The sequence below is a fragment of the Molothrus aeneus genome, chromosome 3 (assembly GCF_037042795.1).
Source record: "Molothrus aeneus isolate 106 chromosome 3, BPBGC_Maene_1.0, whole genome shotgun sequence".
In the NCBI taxonomy this organism is placed as follows: Eukaryota; Metazoa; Chordata; class Aves; order Passeriformes; family Icteridae; genus Molothrus; species Molothrus aeneus.
Genome location: NC_089648.1, coordinates 21,853,151 through 21,867,909, shown reverse-complemented (window position 1 = coordinate 21,867,909; position 14,759 = coordinate 21,853,151). Strand labels below are relative to the sequence as shown.

General features: G+C 36.1%; 1 protein-coding gene across 3 annotated transcripts in view; it reads left to right on the top strand.

The window, feature by feature from the left end:
- Nucleotides 1-14,759, top strand: part of SYT14 (synaptotagmin 14) — an 81,167-nt gene that overhangs the window by 62,593 nt on the left and 3,815 nt on the right. For all 3 annotated transcript variants that reach the window (XM_066546475.1, XM_066546474.1, XM_066546476.1), the window contains one exon: nucleotides 11,740-11,929. In XM_066546475.1, coding sequence (XP_066402572.1) covers nucleotides 11,740-11,929 — 190 coding nt within the window. The remainder of the gene's footprint in view (nucleotides 1-11,739; nucleotides 11,930-14,759) is intronic.

The window sequence follows — 14,759 nt, the reverse complement described above, 5'->3', positions numbered from 1 at the left end:
TGCAGGATTTAACATCTATTTGTTTTGCAAGAGTGTTAAAATTCATTTTGTTTTTAGGATGTATGACTGGAAGTGAGAGGCGTCCTTGGGCTCTTGAGCTCAAGCCCTGGTTACTCAAAACAGCCAGGTCATCTTGATCACAAAATTGTGAATTTTCATCTGAAAACATTAGGTTGTTTTGTTTGCAACCTGAATTTCTTCATGGCCAAGTTATTACCATTTGTTCTTCTGCCAGCATTGGCCTTGAGCTTAATTAGTTCCTACCCTTCTCAGGTGTTTGCCTCTGGGTATATTTATACACATTGATTGTATTCCTTTTTAACTGTCCTTTTGCTAGAATAAACCAACAGCCTTTATGTACAATTAATCATAAATGTCAGGAAGGAGTTATTTAACTGGAAAAGGTAAGTGCTGTTTGAATTTGGAGATATCCAGTTGCTCAAGGATATTAGTAATTATAAGATCCATGCTGAGGCACATTCTACATTCAGAATTAAATTTGCCTTGTTCAGTTGCAGAGGGTTTTGTTGCTGAGAAGTGTTTATATGTGACAGCTTTTTTATGAAGATATTTCTTGGACACATGACAGGTGTCCTATTTTTTCAACTGCTTCTCATTATATGGATTTTATATATTAAATATACCTTCTGTCGCTGAAACTTCCTAATCCATTGAAATATCTATGTTAATCTCTTCTGCAGAAATGTATTTTATTTCCTTCTGTCTGTGCCTGATATTATATTAATGCATTTTATTAGCTAATCATATGCCTTCTGATTGTATAAGAACAGTTTGTATCCCGTGAAGTTCAGTATCTTTTCAGTGATACCTTAAAGCTGTACACAAGGGAATCTGGCTAAAAGTAGATCAGCAAGTCCAGTGCCTTTCAAACATAGTGACAGGTTGACATGAGTGGGGCCTGCAAGTCTCTGGTTATTGTTAAAGTGTCAACAAATGAATGTCATGGTGAAGACATGATACTAGTATGTTCCTTAAATAGGTTTCATGGCTTCAAATTTACAAAGATATTCACAAAATATCATTTTCACTCAAGATTTCACCTCATTTCTCTCCTTCCCACATTGTGTATAATGCCTTGCATTAGCAGCTATTATCCCCAGTCCTGTTGCCATTTGTCTTTAACAGCCCTGTGCTGCTGCAGTTCTCCCACGTAACAGGGAATTCCTCCTCAGCCCCCTTATTTATCACACATTTTCTCCCAAGTTCAGGGCAAATGAGGAGGAAGCAGTGAAACCAATATGAGTTGGGCAGAATGCAGTTGTCACTGTTATCTGAGACTGTGTCCCTTTCAGATTTAATAGAAATTGTCCATTGCATCAAATGTTTAATATTCAGGGGTGTAATTCAGGGGTGACAAAATTATGGTTTTGTCAGAGTATAGTTTGTGTAGGAAGATATTTGTCAATGCTTTCAGAGAAATTTTCCCTTTAGTACAGCAGAAGACAAATTTTTCTTCACCCATCTTGGAGTTTAGAAAAGCTGTTTATTCCTCTTCAGGAAATCCCTATGGACCTGTTTTTAGTTACTCTTCGTTCTCACCCAGAGAAATTTTCCTGACAGTGAAAAACAGCCTCTAGTATGATGCGATTATAAAAACATATAAGTAGTTTATTGAGTGAAATCTGTTTGGAAAAGATCAAACAAACATGGTAATCCACTTCACCATCCCAGAGGTTGCTTTTTTGGTGTAGAATAACAACAATCAATCAATCATGGTTTTTATTTTGTGATTGATTTGGGAAGTACTGTTTGGGTGACCGAAAGATACCTCTTGCTGCTAAGAAAATCTAGTAATCATTCATTATGTATAATCAAATTACAAGGTGTTTGCTGGGAAGAATTCAATTTATTTTTCTTTCTTTCTGTAACATTCTCAATTTCTAACATCTTGAACTACCAGTGTAATCCTCATGAGAAAGAACCAACGGTGAAGGCAGTCATAAGTATTTAAAATATTATTTTGTACATCTTTACTATAAAGATCCAGAGTGTCTGGATAATTATTTTAATTAGTGATGGCAATTATGTATGCGGTGTATAAAAATGCTCACTCTTGCACACACACACATGCACTCCACTATGAGGAGAGTGGTTAATCATTTAGTGTGCAGTGACATGCCACACCTAAAGGCCAACATGAAATAAAAGGCCTTTATTTCATGTTGGCCTTTATGTGGGGCATGTCTTGAGTATTCCTTGTAATGTTTATGAGTTCATAAACTTTGCAGAAATAAAGGCTTTCAGAGTGGCATTTCTTTTTTGGGTCTTCTTGTCCATTTTAGAGTCAAGCTGTCAGGTTTTGTGCAAACAAAGTAGAAGAGTCACTACTAGTCACCTTACTACTGTGTTCTTATGGCATGATCTATCCAGGATTGTATTTGGAAGGCTAAATACTAAAATTCATATATATAAACAGCTTTATTAGATACCAGTATGATACTTTAGGCTGCTAAGAAGAAAAATTACTAACACTTTTCTAGGGAAGAAACAAAAAGACAAAATATTTTGTTCTTAGTATTTTAACTGGAATTCTATCTAAAATGAAGACTTCCTATGTGATAATATATAAATGGTCTTGGTCAGCTTCTATAAATTATATCTATCAAAGTGAGGGGCAATTGTATTTAAACCCTGAGCACATTTTATCTCAGGAATAACTCACTCAATTCATCTGAGTGAGTGGTAGTAATACACAGAAAATCAGAATTGATCCTTTGATGCAATAAGAAAGATGACTCTTGCTGTAAGTTTGAAGAAAGTTATTAGGTGATTGGAGGATGGTGATAATGTTAGTGAGGCTGCAGGAGAACTTGGCAGCACTTGGCAAACAAATTCTCTCTGTGTTGGCTGCTCGTGTAACAACATGGCAGTACCAGCAAGCAGCAGTCATTGACTTCTTGGTGTTGTGGCTGGGGGTAAACAACATTGACTTTCAGCTCCCTTGCTGATACAGATGGGAAGCAAGTTCCTCCATGGGTAGCCAGATCTGTTACCATAACCCTGAATGCAGGATACTGAGAGAATTTTTGGAAGTCAGCAATGTAAAGAATTTCGTCTAGACGTCAAAATCATCACTTGGTCACACAGAGTAAAATAGCAATTTAAAAACAGGCATGCTTTGCCTTCAGTTAATGAGTTGCTTCAAAGATGTTACTTACTCAGTTTGGTCCCTAGAGTCTTTGATATTTGCAAATTATGGAAGCTATATTTCAGGTGTGGTATTACTATTCTGAATGTACGATGATGCTTTTCAGCCTCTGAAGTGCCTCCAGTCAAATGACAGGCTGTGAATGACTGTTCTAGATTAAGAGTATTGCTCAAGAGGATTATTGTGAGTTAATCAGAAAAGCCAGTCCATCAGTGGCAAACATATTGTCTAGGATTCTATGTCTCGTTTTGATCATCTTTAAAAAATAAAATAGAGAAACCTTATCAATACATAAAGCTAAAAAAGTGAGGTAACTGTGAGATTATATCCTTCTCTGTAGTAAAAGTATGGTCTCCCAACCTGGACTGTGATTTCTAAGAGCAGTAAAGAAAATAATCATACTGTACATTTCCCAGAAGTGAAAGTTTAGAACGTAAAAGTAAAGATTGTCAGGGTTGTCCCTTGTATGACATTTTCACTTTTGAAGACTATGAGCTGCTGCTTAACGTTTCTCAAGCAGCTCTTTCAGTGGAGGTTCATTTTTTAACTTACCAACCCCAGTGAAATCCTCTGGTTCTCCTGAGATGCTGAATTTCCAAAATATTTTGTTTTCCTATAATTTTGACTCTTCTTATTTGCATATATATGTACACAGAAATATCTTCTCACATTTGTAAGTGTCTTTCAAGAAAACTAGGAAGGATCAAAACACAGAATTGGTTCTGTTGGCCATTTTGAGCACCCTTCAGCAAATGCATGTGCACCATTTTCCTTCAATTTATTTCCATTGAGGGAAGTCCTAATCAGAGATTTTGCAAGAACAGATGAAGTCACCTAGTCTGCAAATTCATAATGCATGTCATTGTGGAACTTTTGAATTAGTTTTTGATTTATTTGCTGGATGATTCTTCGTATTAGTCTGGTGGGCTTTACAGTATAACATAAATCTTCTTCATTATCATTATTCATTTCAGACTTGAGGATCTTCAGGTAATCACTTCTTTTGTATATTCAAGCAGCCTGTATTTGGTATCAGATAAGCATTTCTGTTCACAGGGTGCCCCTAGCAAGGGATCCTTTTAGTCGAAGTGTTTCAGCCTCTTGTCAGGTTTGCCCTTTATATCATTTGACCTTCAGCTGAATCTTTCACAACTCCTGTCTTTCTGTTGGGCTTAATCAGCTGTCAGCTGGCCCCAGGAGAATCCAGTTTATCTTTTCCCTTTCTTTTTTTTTTTTTTTTTTTTGTGTAGGATAGCTCTAAGAACTGAAGCAGATCCCTTCTGACTGGAAACACCTGGTGGTCCTCTGATCATGAGATTAAACACGACCTCAGCAAATCAAAAGGGCACCACTAGCAATTGTTAATCACAAAGAGTTTACCTGACAAATACATTCTAAATGTACAGTTAATGATATGGGTTTGTTCATTGTGAAAAAATAATTGCATATATGTTTATGCAATCAAATACTTATCCATAGATTGACTACTCATAAATTGTGCTTACTGTTTGATTGCTGAATCGTTCTCTTTTCCCAGACTGAAAGGGTGTAATCAAGAGAAAAATGAAATTATTTGCTATTGATCTCCCCAATGAGCATAGACTCAATCCAGCTGGACAGAGCATTGTCATTTAAAGAAGTCTGTGGTGTTGGAAGCTGTCCTACAGTAACATCTCCATGCTCTTACATATTTGACTGGGAGTAAAGAGAGGGGGGATGTGTGAGTGGATCTGGGTGGGAGCTGTTAGTGTAGCTTCATCAGGAATGCAGGTAAAATGTCTGCATTTTGTGTCAGATGTTCTTACCTAAATTGCTAACACAAATACCTAACAGCTTTTAGTGCTTGAATGTTTCTTTATGTACCTGTCTTATCACAGAAAACAGAATTGGATAATAAAAGGCCTCTTGCCTCTTTTCCTCCCCTGTATAAAAAGCTGCTAGACTTCTGCAGTGTAAAAACAGTACTTTTGCAAATGTTGTAAATTCCATTGTAGGTTCGTTTCCAACTGCCTCCTCCAACTGCTGCTTGGGTTTGCTCTGCAAATTTCAAGCCCATTATGTCTGTGGAACAACCAGGTGACCTTTTGTCATCTGCCAAGGGTGTTATTTCAGTACAGACTAATAGAAGTTACAGAAAACTTTAAATGTTTCCCTTTCAGTAGAAAAATTAATGTTTTGTTCTGCAGAGCTGCTAATTTAAAAAAAAAAATTAGGCACAAAGTACTAACAGCAAATTCTCATGAGAGAGGAAAAACAACACAGAAATCTCTCAAACTTGTTCAAAATCTTTCAGGAAAGTTGAGTGTTGATTTGTCATTATTAAGAATATGTATATTTAATTTTGTTATTTTAATATTACTGCTAAATTATAGTATCTTAAATTTGAAACCAAGCCTTTTTTTATCAATACAGTATTCTTACTAGAAATCCCACAAAGATTTTAATTTTTTTTTGACTAATCATTTTAAATTTTTTTGAAATTAAAATTTCTGTATTATCATAATGTATCTTAGGAAGTTTGTTGTAGTGTCTATGGTAAATTAAAGCTGTGTATAGAATTTTTAAGGTTTTAGTACTTTGAATGTAGTGAATCAAAGAATTTTAATTTGATCTCAGTTTTTCAGTGTTTCATCTGTGTGAAAATGATGTGGCCTGCATCCAGAAGTTTTTCTCTCTTGGGAGTAAAAAATGGGATACAGCAGAAGCTTTTGATGAGAAATGGGAATATTATCATTTCAGATAACCTGATTTTCAACTACATTAATAGTATTTAATAATCAAAACAATCCATATTTGATGTGAATACCATTGATGTTGAGTGGATTTATTTGCTAAAATTGGAATTTTTAACTAGGAAGTCCTGGTAATATTTAAAGCATGCCATTTTACCCAAAATGAATGGGGTTTTTTCCCTAAGATCGAGTTGTCTAATGGAAAGATTATTAGACTATTAAGTTTCATGTTTGTGATTTAAGTTGACTTAGTAATGCTGTAAAGTGTTAAGTACATGAATAAAAATGCACATTATACTTAATTGGAACATGCTTCAAGGAAGCTATTAAGCAAAAACCCAAATAATTACCTGTCATAGATAATGATACTTTCCTAAACTTGAATCTTTGTGAGATGCTTAAAACTATATATTTCAATGTTTGCAAGTTCAGGTTAAAAAGTTAAAGCAAAATACTGGTAGCTGTGTGTTCTCCTAATTTTACAGTACAGGACATCTGGCTTTAAACTTTGACATTCCTAATTATTTTGCATCCCTCCATTTTCAGGGCTGAGTTCATCAGGTCATTTAAGTTCTCTTTCCCAGGAATGATCTCAAAATTTTTTCAACAGCATTTTAGGTTTGGAATGTGTGAAGTCTGTGGTTCTGAAGCCACTAATGAAGGATGTGGAGCCCCTAGGTTTGGTTTTCTCCTCTTGAGAGCTGGTCTGGAGCCCCTGTGGGGCTTGGGTGCTCTCCTCACCTCAGCAAGCTCAGAAGGGAATGGGAGCTTCAGGGTTCAACCCTAGGGTGGGGATTGAGAGAGATGAATACTGTCATCTAAAAAGTGTTGGAGACCTGCATTGAGGGCCCCCCTTTGCCTGCTAGAATTCACATTTTCTTCCCTAACCTCTCAGTTGTATTGATCTAGAAGTAGAAAAAGTATTGTGCAGAAAAGTTCTTTGAGATTAGTGGTATAACATTAACATTTAAAATTGGAGAGAGACATTTAGACAAGTAACATGCTGTGAATCAGATTATTGTTGCTGAAGGATTGTCAGCAAGGTTTCATCTCTTCTGTGTATATTTTGAAAAGCCAAAAGAGTCAGATGCTCTTGTTGCGTAAGCCCACAGAGATTACATTGTAACCTGTGCATTGAGGAAAATGAACTTTTAACTGCCTTGAGAGCATGGCCACATTATTCCCTGTCATTAACTCCAGTTGGCTTAAGAGCAGAGTTTATAAGCAGAACTTCAGGGTATAGAAAAATAACAGTAGGAAATGAATATGTAAGTAACAAATACTGTGTTTCCATGGAATTGTGGGGAAGGAAGACAAATAAATACGTTTTACATACATTACCATGGATGCAAATAGATGATTCTCTATGTTGTTAGAGGGGAGAGAAAAACACTACTGAAAATGCTTCTCAGGGTCTGAAGTCTGACATCATGCATTCTATGTGTTCATGTCCCCTCATGTGGTATGAGGGGGAAAAAAGAGTGTTCTTTTTTTGATTGCCAACTTTTGTACAATGTGAACATAGGAAATACAAAGGCTGCCTAATGGGAATGCTTTTTATTATACATTTATTAAGAAGTAATGTCTCTTCCCCAGATAATATATGCAAAGAAGTCATCAAGGACAATAGTTTGGAGAATTAGTAATTAAGTTTTTGTAGAATATGACACATACTACTTTTACAATCCAGTGGAAAACAGCGATTCTTGTAAGTGTTGATCAAATAAAATCAGACTAACTTTTTTACAAAGTATTATCCTGTGGTGTATATGGGAAAGGTTTAGGTCCTTTGCACACAGCTTTGTGTTAGACAATTCAAAAGCTGAACACTTTTTATATACTGTAGTAAGACAGACAGATATATGAACCAAATATTTGGAATAGACTTCACGATTTTTTTTTCAGTGCTTACTGTTAATAATGTATTTATGGTTAAATTGACAAAAAAGGGTCAGGATTTAGTATTAATATCCTGGAGACAACCTCAAGAGACATTTTCTTGCACTGTGGGCAGATCGGTAACACTTTGACTGTTCATCTAATTTCTTAAAAATCCACATAGAAGGTTTTGTGACAGTTCTCACTAAGCTCTTCTGGTGCTTCCCTGACCTTGAAAAGCCTTTGCTCTTATGGAACCTTAGTCCTTCTTTTCCTTGCTTGTTGAATTACACACAGTGTTTATAGAGGATGAGAGGGAAGCTTTATGAAAATAAACTTACAAAGACATGATTTCAAACAAATAGTAACTTTTGGTCGGAATCTTAAGTTTCCCACAGGGAAGCAGCAGTAGCAAAGTGGGCTATGGATAGCTTTGCAGACAGATTGAATGCAGACCTGTATGGAGGTGAAAAGCATCTGGTTGCACTGTAGTGTCATTGGAGCTCCATCTATATTCATGTTGCACCAATGAGCAATTTCAATGTTAATATTTTACAATTTGACACTTGATTTTGAAGGTTATATTTTTAGCAGGTAAAAGTGTAACTTCTTGTCTGGCTCTTTTCTTGATGAGTTTGTTAGTGCTTTTCTAGAATTCCCACTTGTGTAAACAGAAAAAAACCCTCTAAACAGAAACTTAAATAAAGCTGTTCTTTCCACTTCTAGTGCAGCATCTGACTTAGCACAAAGCCAGGTTACTTACCCACAGATGTCATTATCATGGAATATTTACCTAAAACAATGACTGGATTTCCACAATGTGAACAATGTGCTGGAGAAAATGCTTTTGAAAAGACATCTAATAGTTCTCAGTATCTCTTCTTTTAAGTTTGCCCTGCAAGGGAAAATCTTTCTTTAGTTGTTGATCTGAGCCCAGTTGATCGCAGCTGTCTCTTACGATTCCTGATTCTGGTTTCTTCTCTTCTTCATAAAATTTTTGTTTTCTTTTAAAAGAAAACTGACAAAATGTAATCTTGCTCTCCCCTTTTCCTCAGGTCTTTTACATACTTGTCCCTAAATCCTCTGTTTTCTTCCTTGTTATAGCCACAGAAAGTATACTTTGGTTAATGTTGTTTAATCTTTTTTTACCCAGTAACATCACTCTGTCTTCTAATCTGCTTCGTTTTCCTTCTTAACATTTCACTTTCTTTGTATTAGGATTTTCCAGTTTATAACTAAGAAGCAGAGTATTTTTTTAATTCATTTGGGTCAGTGTGAAACAAAATGAATTGAATGTGAGGTTCTTTTAGAGTGAAAGGGAAAACAAGGTGCTGTTTAGATTTTTAATTTCGTGAATTTGATTGCTTTATTTTAATGTCTTGTCCATGTCCCCACAGTGTTTTAGGAAGGAGATCCATAAGTTTATTATAAAATAAGGATTAAACTACATTCATTTGTTTTTCTCAAACCTGCAAAAATATTTTGGTTTAGAAAATATTGTAGCAGAATATTTAATTTAGATGCTCTCCAGATTTTCATCAAGCTTACATCTTCCCGTTCTTTCTGTGCAACACTTCTAAGGTACAGTCATTTAGTTGCATTTCCATCCACTTAGAGTTCTGAAGCATCGCCTTGGTCTTCTCACCCCACCTTTCAGCTGGTGAGATCCTTTTGCTTGGCCTTGAAAAAGGCAGTCTTGTCCTTCTCCTATCTACTCAGGATTCTGCTGTAAAGGGATGATATTTCTAGCCCATGCTTACGTAGCTTTGGAATACCACACATTGAATTTTTCAGTCGTTTTCCTCCTTCTCTGTTTTACCACAGACGTTTCTTGTCTTCTCTTTCCTGGTACTTCAGGACTCATTTCCACTCAGTAGTCACTCATTTCGTATTCACTGTTTCTAATAGGCTAAACCTTACTCTGATACCCACTGTACTGTCATAAACTGGTTTCTAAAAGTCCCTCTTAGGCCATCAGTAAACTGCACAAATAAATCCCAATTAGGAAAAGGCACTATCATCACCTTCTCTCAGCATGTCAAAGCCTTGGAGGATTTGGAGACAATGTTACCCAGCTGCCTTCTTTGTGTTATATCTCTTTTTTTGTGGGCTTGCAGCATGATCTCAATCAAATTTGAAACCTAAGCTTTGAACAGTGTCAGGTGGACTGTGCTAAAATTCCTGGCTCAAAAAAATAATAAGGTGTATAAGCACCATGGGGATAATGTGTTACAATTTTAAAAGACCAGAAAACTTAAGTAAAGCTGCAGTTGTGACAGGCTGAGGCTTTCAATTGTGCAATGTATACTGTGACTGCTGAATCAAGTCATCTTTCTTTTAAACTTTCTATTTTGTTCCTTCTGTTGAAGTTAGGAATCAAAAGTTTCCTGTTCTATGAATGACAAGAATCAGAGAATGAATGTATACTTGTAATTAATTTTCAGCAATTAACAATTTGCAAGCAGTTTGAAATTTATTCTTGCCACTGAATAAAGAGCTTTTGGAGAAATAACCAAAGACTTAAAATTCTGAATCTGCAGCTTGGGAGAGGGAAGTCAAAGAAATTTGTTGAGGTCCTTCTTCAGTAGTAAGAATGCATTTGCTAACAACAGTTAATGTTTATTAATGAGGAACTGGATTGCTACTTGAAACTTCTGCTAGACTTTTGGGAAATGTTCTCTTGAAAAGAACAAGTTAAAATGTCAGTAAAAGGGATATTATTGTAGGTATCATGTCTTCTGTAATTTGAGATTCTATAATGCATGTGGGCTTTATATGTCAGCTGAAGTTACTTATAAAGTAACTTATAAAGTTAACATTTATCTTGATGATGATTTGTGCTATTTAGCTTTTAGGTCTGATCTTATGCCCATGTCAGCTGTTGTTGGAAATGATAGAGACATTTGGAATCTGGAAGAATCAACTTCACAATATCATCACGACTCCTTGGAAGAGTGATGCCAGGTTCCCAAATGAGTCAAACCATATTTCAAAAATCTGTGGACCCAATTTACACTTTTTGTGAGAGAATCATAAAGGGATGTGCTGATAATTCAAAAGTCTCTCCTCAGTTACCAAGTACATTGTCATTCCACTGGCTACTTGCCATCCAGTTTTTGTTTTCTGTGGTACCACTCTTATGTGCTAGTGCAAATTAGAATAGGAACAACTACGGTGTGATTACTATGGCAGCGTAAAGAAAGTGTATTTTTTCCCTTTTTTTAATGCCAATAATGAGGAGTTAAAATGATAAAAATTAGTAATAGAAACCTCCATTAAAGATGTGATGTAGTGAGAATGCATGAAAGATCTAAATTTTTTGGAAGCTTTCAGGTTGAAATTAAAGCATTGCTTCTGAGCTTTGGATGGCATTCTTCCTTTCCCGCCCATGACATTGGGAGTATTGCAGTTCTGTGTCCCTGGATCCAGTTAAATTCCTTGTAAGCTAATTTATGCTAGACAGTGTGCATTTTTCTAATTGCATGCGTTCTGTTACTTTGCTACTCATAAATTCTCAGGCTAGAGAATAACCTTTATAAAGGATGAATAAGAAGTTTCTGTATTTTATTATCTTCAAGGTTCCACTGGTGTTCTTCATTTTTTGGAAAGTAAAAGATCCAAGGTTTAATGTTTTCCAGGATGCTGACAAATTATGTTACAGGTCTTACCTCAGAAATTGAAGTAAATAGGGATCATAAAGGCTGTTCTTCATCTTCTGCTGTTATTTCTCCTTAATCATGAAGCACCTAATAATTGTTTTAATTTCAGACTGCTTTATTGTTACCTCTAACATGTGCAAATTAAGCATATATTAAGAATGTTCATTTCATATTGGGTGATTGAATGGAACTTGTTATTGTGACTAAGTTGCTTTCAGAATTTTCTATGCATTATTCTAAAAATTGACTTCCCAGTAATATCGTTCCATAAGACACACAGAACTTTTGATCTCTTTTATAGGGTTGTGACTCTCAAATGAGCATGTCAGAAGTGTCCTGCAGTGAAAGTACCTCCTCTTGTCAGTCTCTGGTACATGGATCAGCTCCAGAAATCCTCATTGGCCTCCTCTATAATGCTACAACTGGAAGATTATCAGCAGAAGTGATAAAAGGCAGCCACTTCAAAAACTTGGCAGCGAACAGACCACCCAGTGAGTGAAAATCTTTTTTCATCCTAATGCTTCTGTACTGGTGGAATTCTCAGTAGCAAGGACTTCAATCTTATCACTTAGTCTTACCCAATCAAAATGAAATAGAGCAATCATCAACTAATCTGTTTCATGTTTTATATTTATAGTCAGTTGGGAAATAGCAAAAAATCTAAAATTCAAAATATTAATTGTAAGTTGACAAGCCTGTTTTAATTTTTCATGATGACTGACTAATAAATTACCTTTATCATAATGATTAATTGCTAAATTACTAATGCCTCACATCACAGGCCAAGAATAAAAAAGTCAGTGTTTAAAGAGAAAGTACATGCCAGTTAATATTAATATAAACATTCTGAACAGTTATTGCTGTTCCTGGAGGGGTTGATGCTGCAGTCCTTAATTGCCTATGTGCCTGTATATATGTGGTAATATATGTAATTTGGGAATGTCAGTAAAGCAAGGAGCAACCACTTGAGGCCTTTGGCATATTTACTGTACAGGAGGAATGTACACCATCAGAAAGGACTTGAATTGTGTCTTCAAGCATTTGTTCAAAAATACATGTCTGAAATATCTGTGAATTTTATATACTTCTTAAGTGGAGCCAGATGGAATGTCACAGGGAGAGAATGTTATTACTGTCTCTAGCTCTTTGATATAGCTTGAGAAAGTTTAATAACAAGCTTCTCTTTTTTTTTTCTTCTTTTTCTTTTTCTTTTTCTTTTTCTTTTTCTTTTTCTTTTTCTTTTTTTTTTTTTTTATTTTTATTGTTTTTGAAGATGGTGGGTCTGATTTACGTAAATGTTAATAAGAAATGCCTACCTGTTCCTTTTGATTTTGTCAGGAGGCTCAGGTTTTAGCTACTCTTTGTGGCTTTAAGCCCCAGATTAGTATGGCACTAGCAGATTATCTGCTACTGGATTATGTATGAGGCTGCCAACATTCAACATTTTGTAAGTGGTTTGCACATCTCACTTTGTCTTCAGAGTTTAGGAAGTAAGCCAGAGCTGATACTGATGCTCTCTCCTCTTCCTCATTTTCTTGACCCATGTTTGTTCTATTCATAGTTGGCTCACCTTACTCTGCTCTGCTTTCTCTATACTTTTCACACTGGTGGAGCCAGACTTTGCTAGCATGGTCAGAGAAGGAAGGCAATAGATGAATCTCTAATACTTTGATATAATTGGGCAGCTGCCCCAGAGTCACCTGTTTGGAGACAAAGTGTAGAAACAGAAGGGGAAAGCCAAAGAGGACACTGGAGTGTGGGAAGAAATTAAAGGGAGAGAAGAGATCACCTGTTCCCTTAAAGCCAAACCAGATGCTTATCTTTCTGGAATCTCAGATATGGCCAGTTTTTATTTAATATTTAGAGTATGCAAGGTAGGAGGGGTTTAGTACTTGTTTTGAAAACAGAGAGGCTCATTCCCCAGTATGTTAATTCCCAAAATGTGCTCAGTGGGCTCGTGCTATGTAGCTAACAGTTGTGAGTGTCACTGGGGTCAAAAATCTGGTTCAGATTGCAAGAAAGGAGCATAGAACATGGCACGCAGCCCTGTAAAAGCATGTTCTGTCTAACCTTTTTGGAGGGAAGAGCTTTCATGCTGCCTTTTGTCCCTGTGAAGGATAGGGGGAGGATTTGTTAATAACAATGGTCCAGTTCTGTTAGGGCAAGTGGGTTTGGAGTTCTGTTGTTTCTTGAAAGCTGGAAACTAATGAACTTTCTGGGTCTGGTAAAACCATGCACAGAATATTTTGGAATCCAGATTTCCCCTTTGGGCTGTTTCATGCCGTCCCCCTCCCCTGCCCCAAGGAGTGGTGGCACCTTTTAAACTCCTGGATCAAGGTCCATGCCACTGCCATATCCTAATCCCATACATCATGGACATCTGCCAGCCTCAATCTGTGCCATCATTTCCACAAAATGAAAACTAAGGCCCATAGGGATGATGAGGATGATGATGATGATAATGAAGAAATATCCTGTTCACATTTGTTGTTTGGACTATCAGTGGTCCAGAATCCTGAGAAGTGCTGCAAAGTATATGCACAGTTTAGTTTTCATTCATGCATTGAGGAACTGTGATAGAAATGGATGCAATTACTCTTTCCCACATTTCTGTAGTCTAGGGCTTGGGAACTTGAGAATTTTTGTTAAGTGCCTCTGCAGCAAATATGAACTGAATACTAAATTTCTACTTCTTACTAGTACATGCTCCTCTACTGCATATTTATATTACATAGTAACTCATTTAGCAGTTGAGTACAGGCAAATGGTCCAAATCCTGCAGGCAGTAACAGTGGATGTGTCTTCTTTGTTTCTCTGTGTGACAGTTGATATTTTGCCTGAGAAAAAGATGCTTCTCAGTTTTTCTTGAGGTTTAGTTGAAACAGGGTATGAGCTTTTGCATATTAAATGCATGTGTGTATATGCATGCACACACACATTAAATCCATAAATATGTGGATTTTAATAAGCAAGGTCTTTACATCCTAAATAGAGACCCATTGCTGAATTTGAGATATAAGTGACCCTCAGCTCTTTTTAGAGATAACATCAGAGTCATTCTTGTGCCCCAGTTCATCACTACTCAAGAACTGAAGTATTACAAGTATCTGTAACTAGAAAAGCCAAGGGCAAAACCAGCTTGGTTTTCAGTTCAATTATTTTTCATTTTGTTGCTTAATATATGAAGTTTAATTACTTTAATGTGCAGTTTTTCTAAATATGCTGGAGTTTGCATGAAAAAGCATAAGATTTGATAAGGATATAGTGATTTTTACCGAATCTGCTATAACTTAATGATTTGCAGGATTCTTGCTATGGTAA